At 49.6% G+C, this 20418-nt stretch overlaps 1 protein-coding gene across 5 annotated transcripts in view; it reads left to right on the top strand.

The window, feature by feature from the left end:
- Window positions 1-20418, top strand: part of LOC119453522 (PRKCA-binding protein-like) — a 64492-nt gene that overhangs the window by 25709 nt on the left and 18365 nt on the right. For all 5 annotated transcript variants that reach the window (XM_037715565.2, XM_037715564.2, XM_049668231.1 and 2 more), the window contains one exon: window positions 10910-11105. In XM_037715565.2, the coding sequence (XP_037571493.1) occupies window positions 10910-11105 (196 nt within the window). The remainder of the gene's footprint in view (window positions 1-10909; window positions 11106-20418) is intronic.

The raw sequence follows: 20418 nt of genomic DNA, 5'->3' as shown, positions 1-20418 counted from the left end.
CCTTTGTGGTTTTTCTTCGTTTTTTTTTATAATAAATTCCTCTTTCTCTCTCTACATCTCTCCTGGAGGCACCTTTAAGCAACTTTCATAGGCGTTCAGAGCTGCTGCTCAACTCTTCTTCGCCTAGTGCAGTGTACAACTTTCCTGATATAGACAGAAGTCTATATGTGACTATGAAGTGACTCATATACACTTAAACATTCTGTGGTTTTATGTGGTTTTATGAGGCACACTGTAGCGGGGGACTCTGAATTAATTTTTACCGCCTGTGGTTCATTAATGTGCGCCCAATGCACGGTACACAGGTGTTCTTGGATTACGGCCACATTGAAATGCAGCTGCCGTGGCAGAGGTTTGATCCCGCAACTTTGTGCTTAGCAGTGGAACGCTGAAGCCACTACACTCTAAAAACAGTTGCACCCTTTGGGGCGTATTTTTGCCACAGAACAATAATCATCATCTGACTTGCGTGGCTTTCCTTTCTTTAACGCTGGGCACCCGGCACTTCTCGGTCACGAACGACAAGACCGTTATCAGCGTGACACAGCGTTCTCGACAGGAAAGTAGCAAGTGCAGAGTTTTCAAGATAGGAAACGCAAGCAAGACAGATCACGATTATTGTTGTGTGGCAAAAATGCACCCCAAAGGGTGAAACTGTTTTTCGAGTGTATGCCACCACGGCGGGTACCGATATACACCTATGTTTGCGATTGTAATACACGAACATGTTCTTAGGGCTGGATAACATGCTGCTTTATATTAAATTACATTGCAGATTTGGCCACCTTTTCAGGGAGCATGAATTTTGGCTGGTGTCTGTTACAATGAGTCTTTTAAGTCTAAATGACTAACGAGTGAGGGGTGCCAAGAGCAGGTCCACCAATTGTTGGCCAATAAATTGAAACGGCGAATCTATGGTTCAATACTGACAGCCACCTCGGACATTGATGCCGCAGAATCGCCTGTGAATGATATTTCACTTTTTCACTTGCACTGTCGGAAGTGTCTTTCCCTAACCCCTGCAGCAACTAAGCACTGCATTTCATAGAGAATAGAGACTGCGAGCATTGCGGCATTTCGTAACCACAATCTTGTGGTGGTGGTGGCGGGGTGCAGCAACAGGCGTGTTTAGCCTGGCGATCGAGGGCGGTAGTTGCTGCTCCATAGCATCTCTTACAATTTTAGTGCGGTTATGTCGCCACATGCCCGTCAAACCAGTATCTCGAATGCCAGAAGTCTTGAAGCTTTTTTGCGGGTTATAACGGGCCCTTCTGGGAAAAAAAAGGTGTTGCATGTGGAAGGTCCTTTTTTTTGCAGGTTGTCAAACAGAGCATCCATTTCATCCCTGTATATTGGGCAAGATCACAGACAGTGTTCAATGTCTCCAGTATCTTCGCATGCAGTACCGTTCAGAGAACCAATACACCCATCTTAATTAACCATGCTGGTGTATTAGCAGACCCTATCTTGTGAGCAAGGTGTTCGCACGTTACAACACAGCACTTCTCTCCAGCGCGCACATTGAGCGAGTTTTCAGTGTTGCTGTAGATGTTTTCACATGAAAATGAGGGAAGATTATGAAGAAAATTGTGAAAACCAATTCTTAGCGAAATTAATGTATGAAGGGCTGTATAGGATGCATTGAAAGAGCCAGTCCAGCTCGTTCTATTTACGTTAGTTGTGCAGTGGTAATAAAAAGCTGGTGCTCAGTTAATATTGTGGGGCTGTAATTGGTAACTGTAGTCCATTACATTTTTGAAAGAAGTAATTGTACAGTCGAACCTCGTTAATTCGAACTCCGAGGGGTTAGAAAATCTGTTCGAATTAACTGGAGTTCGAACTAGCGGTACGGCTTTTATTAATGGCACTAGCGCACAATACCAATACAGTTAAACCTGCTTTTAACGAACCTCCATATAACGAATTCCTGGATATAAAGAAGTTTTTCTATTCCCCGCCCTTACTTCATAGAAGCACATGTATTTGAGACCTCTACGTAACGAAGTGGCAGCGGAAGACCCCCTCAAAATAACAAGTTTTTCCTGACGACAACCTAGAGATTTCGCCTCAAATTTTGTCATTTTTACGCGAGCAGCAACCGAAAGCACCTTCTCCGCTGCGACGGAGTGCGAAGCAGTGGTGTCGCGCTTGGCACGCTCGAATTCACGGTGACTGCGAGGCGAGAGCGAGCGCACGTGTGCATGCGTGCGAGTGTGTGCGAGGCGGGCCTTCATTCTTCAACCTGGTGATCTTGCCGCCGTGGGCGTGGCCTTTCCCCCTCCCTTCATTCAAACCTGATCCCGCCGCTTGCTGCAACTGGCCTAGCCCGCCAAGGCGGCACTCTCCTTTTCCTATTGATGTTACCGAAGGAAAAAAAAAACGTTTTTTTTTTTTTTTTACGCACTGGCAGCGCCACTCTTTGGTTACTGCGCAAGTCTCTGCACTTCACTAACCTGACACTAGGTGGCACTATACGATGCTACGAGCCATCGTGTCGCACCCTCTTCGTTTCCGACGCCTCTCACTTGTGTGAAACGACACGCGTCCACGCATCCAGTACCTGGTCTCACATTCCAAGGATGAGTGCTTCGACGAAAAAACGCAAGATCACACTTTTTCCACATCGCAGATCGCGGTCAAGATACGGCGGCTGCCGCTGACGTAAACGCCTCCCTTTCCTCTCCTCCCCCGCCGTACCTAGCGCGAAAGCGCGCTTCCCCCCCTTCTCCCTCGCGCGCGCGAGATTGAGTCGGCTGATCTCTGTAAGCTTTCACTCGCACACACAGCGTACGGCGCGCGGTGACGATGTTGCCGTGTTTCGACTTTACACGGAACCTCAAATTGACGTCCACGGTGACGGCACAAATGCACTTCGCAATGAAATGTGCTTCTGCGCGGTTACTACTCCGACAGCGACAGCGAATTCGCAACCCCTACTGGCAGCTTCTTCGTGTTACCAGGAACTTATCTCGAAGGCCATGCTTTTGTGCGTGGCAATCGGCAACAGCTGTACAAGCAGGAAATACGTCATGGTGGCCATGTTGTAAGTTCACTATCGCTGGCGACTGTTGTCCGGGCGTCGCAACTTGAAAATCGAACGTCTGCGCACATGATATTTTGCCGATTTTGTGCCTGTGCGTGTAGAACAAGAAAAATAGTACGCACTAACCTTTTGGTGGGCAATGTGCGACTACGGTTTAAGCGGTCAGCCGATACATGGGCTTCAATGGGGGCTGGGTGGGGGAATCTTTGCGACTACGTTCAAACCACAATTACGCATTAAGCGGGTACGTATAACGAGGTTTGACTGTACTATCCTTACTTCGTATAGCTGTCTGCTAATTTGCAGTCGCAATCGATGCTTCGCCTTTCGGCCGAAACTGGGACTTTTTAACACGAAAGTGTTTTATGCCGGGGTCCACCAAGACTTCACTGACGTATTTCCGTCACGGAAATACGTCATAGAACATAATACAAAGAAAGAAACCAGAAGAAAAAGTTCCACAAACATGCAAAATTTGGAAATCGAACCCACGACCTCTCGGTCCGCGACGATAGATCGCCGAGCGTTTAACCCATTGCGCCACAAACGCATTTGCAGAGAGCTACACAGACGCGCCTTATATATCTAACACTCCTCCGTGTACCCGCGCTCTTGCTCGGGGCGGTGCCGCCGCCTACGAGCAGAAAAGAGAAGTACTGAATTATGACACTAACGCGCACCGACAGTGAACGCTTCGGTGGTCTCAGCACTACGACGCCTCGATGCCAGCATTCGAAGGGACGCTGGCATCAAGAAGCACTACCAACGCCGTAGCACGCTAGCACAAACGCGTTAGAAACGCGCTAGGTGGCGTTCACCGTACTCAGCACAGCGGAGCGTGGCCTCCGCAATCAGCTCTGAAAATGTTTCTGAAGTTGATCGCGGAGGCTGCAATTACGACGTGCTGTACGCGCTGATTTGACTCGGTGACGATTCAGTTACGTGCTTTGTCTTGCGCGTTGTATTAGTGTGTCAGTTACGTGCTTCGTCTTTCGCGTTGTGCTAGCGTGTGCAGCGTAGTGCAGCTTCCATATGCACGACGGTTGCTCATGGTCATCGACGTTGGTAGTCGTGATGGAGGAGACGTGCCACCAGGCGTCAGCGTGGGTGCATCAACGCCTAAGGGCGCTTTAGCCACAAAACACCTATAGACATTATATATCAATATGCAATAAACATTACACTACTTCTGTGAAGACACGTTTCACTTTCGTGTTCTATACCGATTCCTATATAAGAGGGATCAACCACATTTTTTGTTCATCGCAACTTTAGTGTATTGGGAGTAAATCTTGAGTGATAGTACATACGGTAAGCGTTTCTTTTTCGAATTTATGAAATCCCCTTTATAACGAAGTTTTTCATCCAGGTTTAGCTGTATTAGAAATGTATGTGCTATAAAGTAGGCCCTACTGCACATTTTTAAGAGCGCAATGTCAACTATTACTTACTGCGCAAAAACGGCATATGCAATAGGCAAACAGGAATCCCGAGAAGCAGGCACGCACTTTCGGGCCCGAACAGACCATCGCATGCAGCACCAATCGTTCAGTGCATTGTGGCAGCGCGCATGCAGGAACACAATGCCACGTCACCTCTCAAAATGCACTTGTTTACGCAGATCCAGCCAATAATCTGTAATTTGCGCCTAAGTAACCTTTTTCGGTGCAACTCCAACAGCATCGACGGGAGTCTACTCACAAGCTCAAGCACAACCTCTGAATTCTCCTCACTGGAAAAGTACCGTGCTGCCATTTTACAGGAAAGAACGGCGCCCTTGCAAGCGTGCGATGCCGCATGATTTCCACCCGCTGCTTTAAACATGGTGCCTTCCGATGTTTGCGCAATGGCCACTTGGTTAAGGGGGGACGCGGCTTTCGCATCGCGAAAAATGGCTAAAAAATCGATTTTTTGAAAATGACATTTCCAGTTTCTGTAACTCTTATTCTATCTGATTCCGAAATATCATCACTGAAAACCGAGTAGAAGTGCTCTAAAAAAAATTTTGTATCAGCCAAGGTGCCGAAAAATTCCGCGGAAATCGCGAAAAAACGGCGTTTTTCAAGCCACGATATCTTCGGAACGGCGCAGCCGTGCGCCGCCATCTTGGTCTCGTTGGAAAGCGCATTTCTCCGTCTTCAAATCTGCCGCTTCAGCTATTTCCTCCATACAGAAACAAGCACACAAAAAGCAAATGATTGAAGGTCGTGCCGGCGCCACCGATTGGCCGCGCCCGCCACGTGACTCAAGCGCGGTTCGCCATTGGTTTGGTGCTCGCTCCGTGATGGCGTCGTCTGCTCCGCTTGTTGCGGTGTCCTCGCGAGCTCCGGACAGTTTCCGTAATTTCGACGAGTGTTAAAGCGGGCGCTACGTGGACATAGCAGTAGTGTGGCCGATCCCGCTTTTTGTGGACGTCTCAGACCCGCGGCTAAGCATTCCGAGCATCGGTGACGCGGACTTCGCGACCGAGCTTCGGGCACGGAATGCTCGGACACGCGGCTAAGCCTCTCGCGCGTAGGCGTCTCCGACTCGGCGATGAAGCACATCACGCGCGGACTTCTCGGATCCTTGCCTAAGCATTTCGTGCGTTGGCGCCTCCGACTGCGCGACTAAGCAAATCGAGCGTCGACTTCTCGAGCCCGCGGCTACGCATTTCGCGCGTCGGCACATCGCTCAACAAGTGTCGACTCCTCGGACCTGCGGCTACGCACTTCGCGCGTCGGCACCGCGAGCGTCGACTCCTCGAGGCCGCGGCTAGGCATTTCGCGCGTCGGCACCTCGGACTGTGCGACTAAGCTAATCGAGGATCGACTCCTCGAGCCCGCGGCTAGGCATTTCGCGCGTCGGCACATCGCTCATCGAGTGTCGACTCGGACCCGCGACTAGGCACTTCGCGCGTCGGCACCTCGAGCGTCGACTCCTCGAGCCCGCGGCTAGGCATTTCGCGTGTCGGCACATCGCTCATGGAGTGTCGACACCTCGAGCGTCTATTCCTCGGACCCGCGGCTAGGCATTTCGCGCGTCGGCACCTCGGACTGCGCGATTGAGCTTACCGAGCGTTTGGACCCGCGACCAGGCATTTCGCGCATCGGCACCTCGGACTGCTCGTCGAGCGTCTATTCCGCGGACCCGCGACCAGGCATTTCGCACATCGGCACCTCAGATCGACTCTGTTATCGTAATGTCACGATATCTAGTAATAATACCTATCATACCACCCCTTCATAAAGAGAACCTCATCATGAGCTCTGTTCACTAGGCCACTTGGGCTGGCACAGACACCTGGCTGTAGAAGTGAGGCATGATACAAAAGTACAGGCTGGAAAGCACCTAGCAGCTGCATTGCTGCCTATCTATCAGTGGCTCTCCTAACCTCCATAGCCATTGTCAATGGAAGATGATTCAGAAGGTTGCTGAGAGCCTTCATTCAGTAACAGGGTCGATTCTACCAAAAGAAAACAATGCCTCACTGACTGCACTATAGGCTGCTATCAATGAGTCAGTCTGCAGATACAACGCTAGAACTACTGTATATTTATGCCCACATAGTTCTGCACCTCACTTGGTTTGAAACCCAGGCACCATGCTCTTTGTAGAGCAGCAGTAAAGAATGCCATACAAACATGAAAAAGGCAGAACGAAGGCTCAGCAGACCAGAGGCCACATGTCCAAGAAGCCCCACGTCACAAAACACATCAAAGATTACAACTTTGGTGCGTTTTAGAGAACTGAAGAGAAGGTGCAACTTTGAGAGCCGTTTTCTCAAAACTATTTTTTCGCCTTTCTGCTCAGTTTCTGGAGCTGATTTCTTCGTTACCGTTTAGCCTATTTTGATTCTGTTTTTTTTGTCACGTTCCTTGGACTACAGTGCAGGTCGAGACAGTCTCGCATTTTTATCTTGACATTTTATAAATTTATGGCGTGGCTATTCGTTTACCCCATAAGTGTGCTTGGTGTGAAGGTAACTTGAAAAATGACTATCTAAAAAATTTGTGTTGCGAAAAAAAAAAAAGTAAGACTGTCACGACCTTCAGCACGCATTGAGCTATGCAGTCAATACTCAACGAGCCTTCCATCATGTTTTTTAAGCTCTCCAGGCCCTCCAGAAAGTTCAAGAGAGAAAAATTCTGCTCAATAAAATGTTCTCAAGATATCACCCTGAAACTTTTATGGAAGTATCAGGGAGACATTCTAAACATTTGTGCCAATTTTCATCAAAATCCATGAAGAAATCAGGAAGTTGATTTTCAAAGCCACGTCCCCCCTTAAAGGTTTGCGACACTACAGTGGCTGACGTGTCGAAATTTGGCATTCAGCTTGGGATTGCATGAAAAGTACAGTGTAGACCGCTTATAACATAAGTCGCCGGAGTCGCGAATATCCGCACTATAAGTGGTACCACACTATAACCAAAGCAACAATTTCAAGGCCCGCACATATGCAAAACATGTGCACCAAGCCGCCACGCGTATGCGACAGTCGAGGAATGCAGCTAGTACATTTGCATTTAATTTACAGTCGAATCTCGTTAATTCAAACCAAATCACGCGGCAGCGCCTCCGACCGGCATTGCTCCAGCACCGCCATAGAGTAAAAGCTTAGGAGAGACCCCTCAATGTTGCGTGCGAACAAAACAAAAAAGAAAGAAAAAAACGTGGCGGAAATTTCACCCTCTCTCAAATGGCAAGGTTGCCGATTCTGCGTTGCGCCGGAACATGCGTGTACGTGCCGACGTCTCAGCCACGCTACCGTAGCCATGTGTAGAAAATGAAAGTGAACCCTTCTTTCTCCTTTATGCTTCCTCTACTTTCGAGTCACATGTTGACCTTGCACGCTGCGGCTACGGCACAGAGGGAAGCAGCGGTGCTGTCCCAGGCCGGCGACCGAAACTGCCCACGCCGGCAAGCGCCCGCTTCCCGATAACGGCAGAAAACGAAACTTCGGGGAGCTGGCGCTGGGCCGGCTGGAGCGGCGGCGGGCGCGCACGGTGACAGTGGCGAAGGTGAGAGAGCCACGAGGGAGGGCGAGGGGAGCCACCGAAGCGGCGGAGTTGCCAAGGCGAAATCCGCTTCCCTGCTGCCCTCCTCCCTCACATTCCACGGCGTCCACGTGCGCACTTCGCCGTGATGTGCCGGCGCCGCCCGCTCTCTGAAGTTTCGTTTACTGCCGTTATCGGGAAGCAAGCGTTGGCCGGTGTTGGCAGTTTCGTGGCGCTCGCTCGCTATGCGCGCCGTGATATTTCACGACTCGCACTCAAGATTCTGGTTTCAGCCTCACTGGCTGTTCGTGCGCACCACGTGCCCTTCTCCTCCACTTCGTCTCTCTTTCTTCCTCGAGCACTCCTTGGGGCGCCCGTTTGAGGGGAGCGTTCGCCATCGCCGCTGATTTCCGTAGTCCCAGACAGCCGCACTGTAACAGGTATTTCGTTTCCCGTAACTGCACTATAAGCGATACGTGTATACATGGAGTGCTATGGGAAAATTAACAGGAGTCTGAAAAGACCACACTATGTCCGGTCCTGCACTATAAGCGGTTATGTTATAAGTGGTCTGTACGGTAGTCTGTATGGACGGGTACTCTTGTTCAAATATCTGCAAAACTTGTGGTACGAAAGCTTCTGTGTCGCAGTTGGAAAAAAGAAGAGTTCAAATTAAGGAGAGTTTTTCCTCATTCAAATACACTTAACTTTGCCAGGACCAGTGAGCCAGTTTGAATTTTCCATTGCTTCGAATTATGCGACTTCGAATTAACCCTTTAGCGCCCAACCCCGAGCTGTACTCGTCACATGAGTTTGTACCAATATCACCAACGACGAGTCAGACTCATCCGGCCCGATTTTCTGCTCCTTCCGCAGCCAAAGACGTATCACGGTCGTCAATTGCTTTGCTTGATGGCGGTAGTTGTCTAGATGGCGGTAGTTGTCTATGAAAAACCACATTTCGTGCCTTTCGCGCGTGTTTTAAGCCTGGAAACAGTCATTTCATAATGGCGCTTCGCAAGAAGAATGCCGGTGGCGGCGATGCTCCAAGAAAAAGAGGTGCCTCTTGGAACAGTACAGAAAGCGACGTTAGTGACGACATGGAATTTGTGTCCGACAGTGACTCGGACGTTATCTTTACCCTGGATATTGCTTCAGAATACAATGACGACGGTGACGCACTGAGCAGTGTACGTGTGTGGCAGCGCGTGAACACCCGATAACCCGCCACCTGCGCCTCTGTGGTTTCCCTTCTCTTCAGTGCCCGAAATCTTGTGGCAGCCCACTGACGAGAATGACATTCCCGGCTGGTTTCATGTATTTCTTTACTGGGGCATCATTGACCTAATCGTCACGGAGACGAACCATTATGTGGTAGCGTACTTTGCTGCTCGGGGTTCTACATGGAAATCAATGATGTAACATATATTTTCAGAATCAGAATTGCATGGAAAAAATTGTGACTACTTAAAGAAATTGTCGATTTTGGTACGTTTTTTGGAAGTTAAATTGGCAGTTAAAGGGTTAACAAGGTTCAACTGTAATTGTAATTGGTTACTTTTTTTCTGTAACGTGTACAAGTCTGTACATATGCAACAGGTTGTAATGCTTTGCTGGCTTTGCTCTCCAAATGAGGTGAGCACTTGCCTCACACAAAAAGATTTATGCAAGCGCTCTTTGCATCTTGGGAAGATGATTACTGTAGGCGCAAAGCTGAGCTCTGCAACCAGACTTGTTTTGTACGATTAGTAATTGCCACTTTCAAGAGAGAGAGAGAGAGCAAGTGAGAGAGGAAAGGCAGGGAGGTTAATCAGAAGTCAGTTTCCGGTTTGCTACCCTACACTGGGGTGGGGGATAAAGTGGTTGGAGAGAGTGCAAAGAGAGAGAGAAAGAGAGCGAAAAAAACAAAACACAAAAAAGACACAGGCATAAGTAACAAAAGAGGCGTTCCAATCACAGACGTTCAGCCACTTTCAAATTTTCCTAGCTTGCAATGCACATTGTGGCAACACGGCAGTGTAGAGTGTGCCTGTATGTACACGGATCTTTTCTGTGGATTCCTTCTGTGGAGGCAAATTCTGCATGTCTCGATTTTACTGATCACAAACGTGGGGGGCATGCTATATTTTTCTTTATATAAATCGGGGGTGGGTAAGATCAGGTGCACTTTTATTTTCTTACTTTAAATCCGGGAAAATTGGGTGAATGTTAGATTCAGGGGTGCATTGGGATAGGGTAAGTACGATACATGAATCCCTTTTCATTGTTATTTTTACATTTCAATTAAAACCGTGATTAACTTACACTATGCTTTTCTTGGCTTGCATTGTCTTTTGGTTTCATATGAATAGGACTAATGTAGAAGAGTTGCACTCAGCAAGTATAGGAAACCATTATAAATCTGAATTTTATACTAAAGTTTGTCTCCAAGTGCCGCCCTAGTGTCAAGATTATTTTGGCGTCATGACACTGTGCAAAAATGTTCTGACGTCGTGTAGCAGTAAGACAGTGTGTGATGGTGCTGCTTATAAGATATAGACAAAACGGCTGCACATGTGTCGTCTGGCTGCACTTGTGCATAGTTACAGCAATATCAGGAACAGTGGAAGCCAATGTATCGTGACACCATGACGCATCTCTCTCTCCTGTGTACCAAAGCTGGTTCCTAGAAACGAGTATGTTAAATTATTCAGGTTGCACGGATGCTTGCCAGTATTTCTTTTTACCAGGATCAGAGGGTTCGGGCTTTCAGTCAATGCAATTAAAGAATAAGTTGAAATTGTCATGACAGTGCTTCTTTCCAGAGTTTGTTTGAATGCTGAGCATCAAGTTGATGGTGTGTGGACTATTATGCAATTCCCTTTTCCACACCTTTTTCTGCCATGCAGTCGTACTGCTTGAAGGTCAAGGAGATGGACGACGAAGAGTACGCCTACCAGGCGCTGCAGGAACCGCTCTACCGGGTGGAGACGGGCAACTACGAGTACCGCCTGATCCTGCGCTGCCGTCAGGATGCCCGTGTACGCTTCGCCAAGCTGCGCTCAGACGTGCTCGTCAAGCTCGAGCTGCTCGACCAGAAGCATGGTAGGTGAATGCCGCTGTTTTTTTTGGTTTTTTTTCAGAAATTCGAAAGATGTGTTCAGAACCACCGAATTTCATCACAGGTTTTGGAGTTAGGGAAAGCTTTTCACCTTTTGTGTTCAGCCACTGGGCCGTGACAAGAAACTCTGCCATTCTTAAAGAATCTGCACTATGTTCACAGCAACTGCTGCAGCCTTCACAGCAATAGCCAAAAACTGTCATCTAGTCTTGAAATGTTCATGCTCACTTTCCTTCTATGTAGTTGTGTAGAGGAAATTTGGTCATTAGGAAAGGTGAGGAGCCCAAGGCTTTTAATAAATACAGGCTCTGCCATTCATCTGCTCTCTCATACGGAGATAACGAGCTCCAGTCCACTCACGTGCTTATGGTGAGCGTGGTGGGCTTTGATTTGTCGCTAAGTCCCTCCATGAAGGAATACAACTAGCCTTAAAGGACAATTCCAAGGGTAGTCGACAAAGACATTGTATAAGAATTTTCAAGCAAGTCAAACGCATACAGACACAAAAAATCAAATCAGACTGTCTGACAAGCAGCAAGGAATTTCATATTTGAATTCATTGCATAGCAAGACCGTCTCGCCCCTCACAGAACCACTGGCTCCTTCTCTAAAACTTTGAATGTGCCTCCCAGAAATGACACCAATGAATCAGTGGCACTGTCACTTGCAAGTGCTGGTCAATTGGTGCAACTTTGTGTTGCATGGTATTTTATTTTCTTAGTTTAACATCCAAACTACTGAAGTGGAAAAAAAAGAAAAAAAGGACAGCATACCATGTTACCAACTACAGGTAAACCTCAATATAACAAACTTCAGCATAACAAAATTCTCGATATAACGAAGTATTTAACTTTTTGATAACTTGTCTATAGAACACCATGTATTTAGAACCTCAATATAATGGAGTGTATTTATGCACGATTTCAATATAATAAAATTTAGCTGGCACTGTAAAGGAATACCGAGACAATAAATGGAAATTTCCATGTATGCATATGGTCAAATAGTGTAATTACAAGTGGCTGCTTGCGAACACACCTCTCAAATCGTGCACTGTGTGACCAAGAGTAACTGTTGAAGCAGAGCTTCGTAAAGTCTAATTGCAATAAGATCCTATTGTGCCCTGCGTGCTGTATGCTTTATCTGCGAGTGAAAGTGTGCGGGAGTGAGCCGACAAGCATGGTGGTTTGATCAGCGCTGTCTTCTCGCGCAAGCAAGGGGAAAGGGGGTAAGCACAAGGGGGGGGGGGGGGTTCGGTGCGCGTCTGCTTTTCTAGCGCAGGTGTGGCTGCACATGGTTGTCAACATGGCTGAGCGCATACGCAGCCTGCATGGCCTGTTTTAGAGATACAATAAAACCCCAGTGACATGATCACGGCTGGTACGAATTTCGGTGTGATATGAATTCCCGGCTGAAATACATTGCTCTTAATATGAAAAATGTCCGCTGTTACGAATGCGTTGCTGCGCCTCTGCGGATCATACGAACGCATGAGCAACAGCGGCGGCGGCGGCTGAGCCAGCAGAGTGACCGTCACAGACAAGTCGGCACAGCGGTATCTGAGCGGGATCCATAGTCGCCATGCAACCAGCTACATCACGCGGCTGCGCAATCTCTCATTGTTCCCCACGTCGAGAGGACCGGACCATATCACAGCCTAGCTGATGCTTTGACTAGCAAGAAAGAAGACGAGGACCGCTGCAGCAACGACGACCGCGGCAGCAGCTACGACGGCCAAAACGCTCCCTGCACTCGACATGCGTAGGCGTTGAGTGGCATGCAAAAACATTCGTGAGATCACGTGCGCGCACTTTTACACTTTCCAGGAGGCGATCGTTGACGATTTGGGCAAGAAGAAAACGCACACGGATAGTAGAACCCCGTTGATACGCTTTTCAAGGAACCGTGGGAAAAAAAATCACACTGTCGCCTGAAAGGCGAGGCAACGATTGTGATAGCAACTTAGTAGGTAGCTGTACGAAGTAAGGATAGTAGTTTTATCGGCTGTATAAACTTGTAAGCATTCACTTACGAACTGAATTAACAAGCACGGTGTCACACACGCACAGGTAAACACGAACCCATCTCGCTCGATGACCGCGGGAGTTCACTGCCAAAACGCTGGAGTGAGGAAGCGTGGCAGCAGCGGCTGTCTCTCGCTTCAATGCGAACTAAACGTCGAAAGCACAGCACATACTAAGGTATCCGGCACTATAAGTGCACTTTGTCGACATCACAGATTGCTTTGAAGACGAGGCCCGTGCAGGCGAACACTAGCGCAAGTCGCAGATTGCTTTCAAGATACGGCCATGTGATATGGTGCCGGCGCGGCAGCACTGTATCGGCAATGTGTCGGTCGCTTGTTGCAATGTACAAGCTGGCTGCATCACTAAATTTACGAGACCGCCACATTCAAACACAACGTAAGATAATGGAAAATTACAGATTGGCGATGTATTGTATTTACTCGATTCTAAGCACCCCCTTTTTTTTCATGATCGCAATGCCCAAAGTGAGGGGGGGTGTTTAGATTAGAAAAATCTCCGCGACGCTCGGCGCCGGCTACGCGCGGCACGCGAGCGTCACGAGTCCGCACGCCTTTGCAGTCCGGCTGTGCGACAAAATCGTGCTGCAGACTCTGTGCCACCTCGGGACTCCGACGGCTACGCGCGGCACGCGAGCGTCACGAATCCGCATGCCTCTGCAGTCCGGCTGTGCGGCAAGATCGCCCGACGGCTCCGGCTATGCGCAGGCGTCATGAGTCCGCACACCTCTGTAGTCCGGCTGTGCGGCGAGATTGCGCTGCGGACACCGTGCCACCTCAGGACTCCGACGGCTCCGGCTACGCGCGGCGCACGAGCGTCACGAGTCCGCACGCCTCTGCAGTCCGGCTGTGTGGCGAGACTGCGCTGCGGACGCTGTGCCACCTCGGGACTCCGACGGCTCCAGCTACTCGCGAGCATCACGAGTCCACACGCCTCTGCAGTCCGGCTGTACAGTGAGACTGCGCTGCGGACGCCGTGCCACCTCGGGACTCCGACGACTCCGGCTATGCGCAGCGCGCGAGCGTCACGAGTCTGTGTAGCTCGCAGGCGTCACGAGTCCGCACGCCTCTGCAGTCCGGCTGTGTGGCGAGGCTGCACTGCGGACGCCGTGCCACCTCGGGACTCCGACGGCTCCGGCTACACGCGAGCGTCACGAGTCTGCAGTCCGGCTGTGCAGTGAGATCGCCCAACGACTCCGGCTACTCACGGCGCGTTAGCGTCACGAGTCCGCACGCCTCTGCAATCCGGCTATGTGGCGAGGCTGCGCTGAAGACGCCGTGCCACCTCGCGACTCCGACGGCTCCGGCTACGCGCGGCGCGCAAGCGTCAGGAGTCCGCGCGGCTCGTGGGCGTGCTATGTCGCGCTATGTCATGCTATGTCACGAAATCGTGACATAACAGCCATGAAAACGCAGCAGCGAGGAACATGTCAACAGGGTTCCACTATTTGGAATTTTTTCTGCTAAATATAAATTCATTTTTTCTTGATTTTGTGTATCTTTTGATGATACGAATATTTCACGCGACCCCGTGAGATATTCTACTATAATCTGCTGTGTCTGCTAAGAGTGCGCATGCCGAGATGGGGGGGGGGGTGGGGGGGGGGTGTGGCATCGTGTGCGTTATCTGCCCGCGCGCTTAGTACTGGAGGTTGCGTAATCTCGAGTTTTGGAGATATATTGAAACGAGGGGCAGATGAAGCATTCGTGCCCTGCTGCCGGCGCTTATTGTGATAGCATCGTCCCTGTCACAGACCCCGGTGAACGAGGCGCAGACGCCGGACCATATTCCAAAGCCGAATTATCAGCTTCCGAAAATAATCCCACGAAAGCAAGGGCAATTAAGAATGGGCCCTCTGGTGCACCAGCGAACGCCGGTTGCTGTCCAAAGACCGAGTCAGAGCCCAGAGTTGTCAAAACACAACAAAACATATTCTTCACACAAACACAAGAAGATAATTCACGACAAGCACTAAGAGTCCAACACGTAAAGTACAAAATGAAAAGGAACACTAAGTGTTCAATCGTATTCACCGTGCTGGTCTTGTCAGACGACCTCGGCGTGGCTCGGGGCAAATCTCGAAGAAGGAACTTCTTCCGGAAATGCAGACGCTCGATGAACTCGTCGACTAGCTTGCCAGGGAATCCCCTTCTTCCGCAGGCGCTCGGTCTTCACGTTACATCACTTCACCGGTGCGGACTGAACTCTCGAACTCCGAACTGACGATTCTCGCACGGCGGTCATATAGCTCCCACAGGCATTCTCAAACTTTCCTATCGGAGTCGTGATCTCGTAGCATGGCCAAAGCCTAGGAAGCTTCTAGTGTTTTCTCGTACTTTCAACCGCCGCTGTGGAAGCGTTGAAAAAGGGGGGTGATGACTCATCCCGTTGGCGCACGCTCAAGCTGTAGTGATCTCTTTGGACTCGCCGGGTGAGAAGGTGTCTCGGCGGTGCGTGTGCTCTCTCTCTCTCTCTCTGGGGCGCGAACTCCCTCGATGTTCCTTAGAATTAGGTCATACAGTGGGCTATCCATGCAAAGCGCAGTGACATTCCCACTGTAATAGGGGGTCTCGACCTCAATCTTGGCTTCGGCAAGTTTCCTAGCTGTACCAACTACCAGGTAAACCAGACTGGTTTCGCCCATGAGCTCTTCTTTGACTAAGTCCCTTCGCACGATCACTGTGCTGGTGCCGGTATCTCGTAACACCGTAATTTGTTTTCCTGTCATTTTTCCGGCAAAGACGGGCATTCCCTTAATAGGAAATTCTGGGTGTTGTGTCATCACCGTATTAACGACTGGAATTCTTTTCCCATCTCGGAGTTCTACAAAGTCGTCATTTACGTCTTGGTGTTTTGGTGGGGGTTACACACAGGATGCTTGGGGAGTTTCCTTCACTACATTGCGGCATGTATCTGCTTTGTGCCCCGTTCGCCCATATTTAAAACATTTAACGTCGTTGGGGCGCGTAAAATTGGTCCGACAATTGCTAGCATAATGTCCCAGTCTGTTACAGAGATAACACCTTGGAATAGGCTTCTGAGGGTTTCTTCTTTCATCGGATGTCGGTTTCTTTGAGTCCTCTGGCTCCTCTTTTTTGATCTTAGAGAGATTAGTGCCTCCCTGTGCTTCTAAGAAGTGGTCTGCCAATTCCAACATATCTTGAAGCGATTTAGCTTTTCTTTTATTTCAGATGGAGTGACAGGCTCGGGTGGCAACTGATGAGGAATTGCTCCTTGATCAGAAGCTCTCTAAGCGCACCGTACTCCTGTGCAGTTTCTGAAAGTTCGGTCCACCTATTGAAATAGTGGCTGAGCCACGCGGCGAATTGTGTGGCGGTCTCGCCATCGGCAGGCTTTCCAGTTCTAAACTTATCTCAGAAGCCTTCTACGGTGAACCTAAATCTCTTTAGTAGAGCGGCTTTCACCCTTTCATAATTAGAGGCATCGGTTGGCGTCAGCCTACCGTATACACTAAGTGCTTCTCCACTCAAATACGTGCTCAATGCAGTGGCCCATTGATCCTCTGGCCAATTCTGGCTTTTAGCAACTGTCTCAAATCTGTGCAAATAAGCATCCAAGTCATCTTTTCTTTCATCGAATGCAACAAGTAGCTTGCTTGGGTTCAGTCGGAAGCTAGTTTCTTCCCTTTCAGTGCTATCGACTCTTGCCTGAGCGGGAGTGTCTATGCGCTGCTGCAAACGAAGTCGTTCGAGTTCTAACTCATGCTGTCTTTCTCTTTCTCTTTCAGCTATTTCAGCTTCTCTCTGTCGCTCTTTCGCCTCTCTTTCTTCTTTGGCCCATTCGGCTGCTAGCTTCTCTCTTTCTACAGCTTCTTTTTCCTTCTGACTAACCCACTTCCGTAGTTCAGCGCCGGAAAGGCCCATCTTCTCACCAAGGGCAACTAATTTCTCGAGATCCATGATGCCCTTCAAAATCTAGCCGTGTGCAAAAAATATCTGCCTAGATTTCAACAATCGAACTGCTCTCTGCACACAAGTTAGCAAAACGTGGTGCAACACTCAAAATCATTTACAATAGCAATGTAAACGACCCTAGGCTCTTTCTCCCTACTATGGACACACAATTTGCACCAGAAAGGTCCTTGTCGCGGATGCCAGAAATATTGTCACAGACCCTGGTGAACGAGGCGCAGGTGCCGGACCAAATTCCAAAGCCAAATTATCAGCTTCCGAAAATAATATCACGAAAGCAAGGGCAATTACGAATGGGCCCTCTGGTGCACCAGCGAACGCCGGTTGCTGTCCAAAGACCGAGTCAGATCCCAGAGTTGTCAAAACACAACAAAATACAGTAGAACCCCGCTGTTACGTTTTTCACGGGACCGTAAAAAAAAAAGAAACGTAAGAGCCGGGAAACGCAAGAGCCAGGAAACAGGAAAAATTGAGAAATGGGAGTAGTGTTGAACTGCACACAATATTATTTTAATTCTTACGTGCGACAAAAAGTAGTTTCGCCCGACAGCCGAAGTATCGATTGCGGTGAGCTATACAAAGTAAGAATAGTAGTTTTATCGTCTGTATAAACTTGTAAGCATTCGGTTATTAACTAATTAACAAACATAGTGTCAGCGCCCACAGGCAAACATGAACACATCACACTCGATGAGCGCGGACACGCGCAGTTAAGCGCCGCTCCAGAAGCGAGCGAAGTGACCTTCGTGCTGTTGTCTATCGCTTCAACCCTAACTGAGCGTCGAGAACACGCAGCACGCACAAAGCCACGAGCCGCCGACGCACCTACACTGCGTAGAATCTACCCCCACGCAGATCGCTTTCAAGATAGGGCCCGCGGGACCGCGCGCGCGCCGCGGCGCAGTATGATGCCAGAGCACAACGCTACCCGCCCCCCCCCCCCCCCCCCCCCCCCCCTTCGCTCCCTCGCTGGTGCCTCGAGCGCAACGGAAGGAGGCGCGCTTCCTCTCTGCTTTCTTTCGCCATTGACCCTTACCCCTGCTTAGGCCATTGAGCCAGTATTCTTTTCATTAAAGTTCTCTCTCTCTCTCTTTCGCGCGCGAGACGCGGTCGTCGGCTCCCCTCGCACGCTTTCACTCGCACATTCAGCATACGGCCGCGCGGCTTCCCTCGCAAGCTTTCACTCGCACATACAGCATACGGCGCGCGGCGACGCATGTGCGAGTGAAAGCGTGCGAGGGGAGCCGACGACTGCGTCTCGCGCGCGAAAGAAAGCATACGGCGCGCGGCGACGGCGTTATCGCCCTTGGACTTTAAACGGAACATCTATGAGCCAAAACCAATTTTAGGGCCGCAACGCGTCATACACATCATCTTAAGATAGCAAAAGCGGATATCAAAGGCCATACTTTTGCTGGCGGAAACCGAAAATACGTAATAAATGTCGCCCCCAGGACTTTGGGCGGCCAATGCCATCGTCAAGCAACCAAGCCAAGCGACATGAAAAGTCAAAATGGCCGCTCGGGCCGGCGCGGTGTGGCAGTTCGCAACGTATGATGCGGGAACGGTCCCACAGTTGCGACGTAACAGCGGGGTTACCAATGCATTGGGTTCTATGGGAGCTGTGCCGGGACCGGCCGAAAACGACGTAACAGCCGGGAAAACGCAGCACCCGGGAACGTAACAGCGGGGTTCTACTGTATATTCTTCACACAAACACAAGAAAATAATTCATGACAAGCACTAAGAGTCCAACACGTAAAGTACAAAATGAAAAGGAACACTAAGTGTTCAATCGTATTCACCGTGCTGGTCTTGTCAGACGACCTCGGCGTGGCTCGGGGCAAATCTCGAAGAAGGAACTTCTTCCGGAAATGCAGACGCTCGATGAACTCGTCGATTAGCTTGCCGGGAATCCCCTTCTTCCGCAGACGCTCGGTCTTCACGTTACATCACTTCACCGGTGCGGACTGAACTATCGAACTCCGAACTGACGATTCTCGCACGGTGGTTATATAGCTTCCACAGGCATTCTCGAACTTTCCTATCGGAGTCGTGATCTCGTAGCATGGCCAAAGCCTAGGAAGCTTCTAGTGTTTTCTCGTACTTTCAACCGCCGCTGTGGAAGCGTTGAAAAAGGGGGGTGATGACTCATCCCGTTGGCGCACGCTCACGCTGTAGTGATCTCTTTGGACTCGCCGGGTGAGAAAGTGTCTCGACGCGTGCGTGTGCTCTCTCTCTCTATCTCTCTCTCTATCTCTCTCTTTCTCCGGTTAACGTCGCTTTGTCGAGGCTCTTCGATAGACGTCCAGGCGCCGTTGTTCGCGTTGTTGTTTGAGGCGAATGCGCTCTCCCCCTCTGTTGAAGTTGTCGCGGGGCCGGCGTGTTCTTTCGCTGGCTTGCGTGACACGCGGCGCGCGCTTGGATTGCGCGCTCGTTTGTGACAGTCCCAGTGCGGGCGACACTATCAGCCACGGGGGCGGTGTTGATGTGAAAGTGTGGCTGGCTTCGCTTCATACCGGCGATGTGAAGATATCGTCGACACGGCATAAAACCGTATCAGTTGTCGTCGACTCTCACATGTAAAAAATACAAAATTTATTTTTTTCTAATTCGAATTTGCTTTATGTGATTGCCCAATAATTCGGAAAATTTATTGGCCCCTTCCATGCTTGAAAGATCCATCGGTGACTGTGCTTATTTACATAAAAGGTCAAATTTCAGTACAACAAAATTTCAATACAGTGAAGCAAATTGGCAATTTCACCAACTTCGCTGTATTGACGTTCAACTGTACAGCCAAAAATGTGTAGGTCAGCTGAGAAAAATAAATTAGCTAAATGTTGTGCGACGCCAACCTCTGAGCCTTCATTGGCAAAAATGTGGTTCTACAAAGTTCTTTTGACAGCACGCTTCGTTTGTTCTTTCGAAAGGCCGAGATACTGAGTGCGTGCGCGCCTATTTCTTCACTGCGTGTGCTACCGTAATACGCAGCGACAAGAAAGAGGCACAAAAATGTATGCACAACGTTTAGTTAACATTATCAGCTTAGTGCCCGCAGTAACGATGAACTGGCCTTGACAGCAGCACGCTTCTCGACGATGCGGCCAGTGCGCGCCGCCGTAGCAGTCGACGCCGGTTCAAGATAACGCGCCTCGACCGTCTGTGCCTGCGCGAGCTACTTCCGGCACCCGACTCCAGCGCTCGCCGTATCGCGATGCAATGCGCTCCGAGATTTCCCCTAAGTGTGAAACAGACTGTACATATCATAAGTTCACAGGTCTTGCATAGATAGAAATAACGACTTGTATACTAGTCTG

Source organism: Dermacentor silvarum, chromosome 5 (assembly GCF_013339745.2).
Source record: "Dermacentor silvarum isolate Dsil-2018 chromosome 5, BIME_Dsil_1.4, whole genome shotgun sequence".
Lineage (NCBI taxonomy): Eukaryota > Metazoa > Arthropoda > Arachnida > Ixodida > Ixodidae > Dermacentor > Dermacentor silvarum.
Note: the sequence above shows the minus strand (reverse complement) of the source record. Positions and strands in the feature narration are given on the sequence as shown.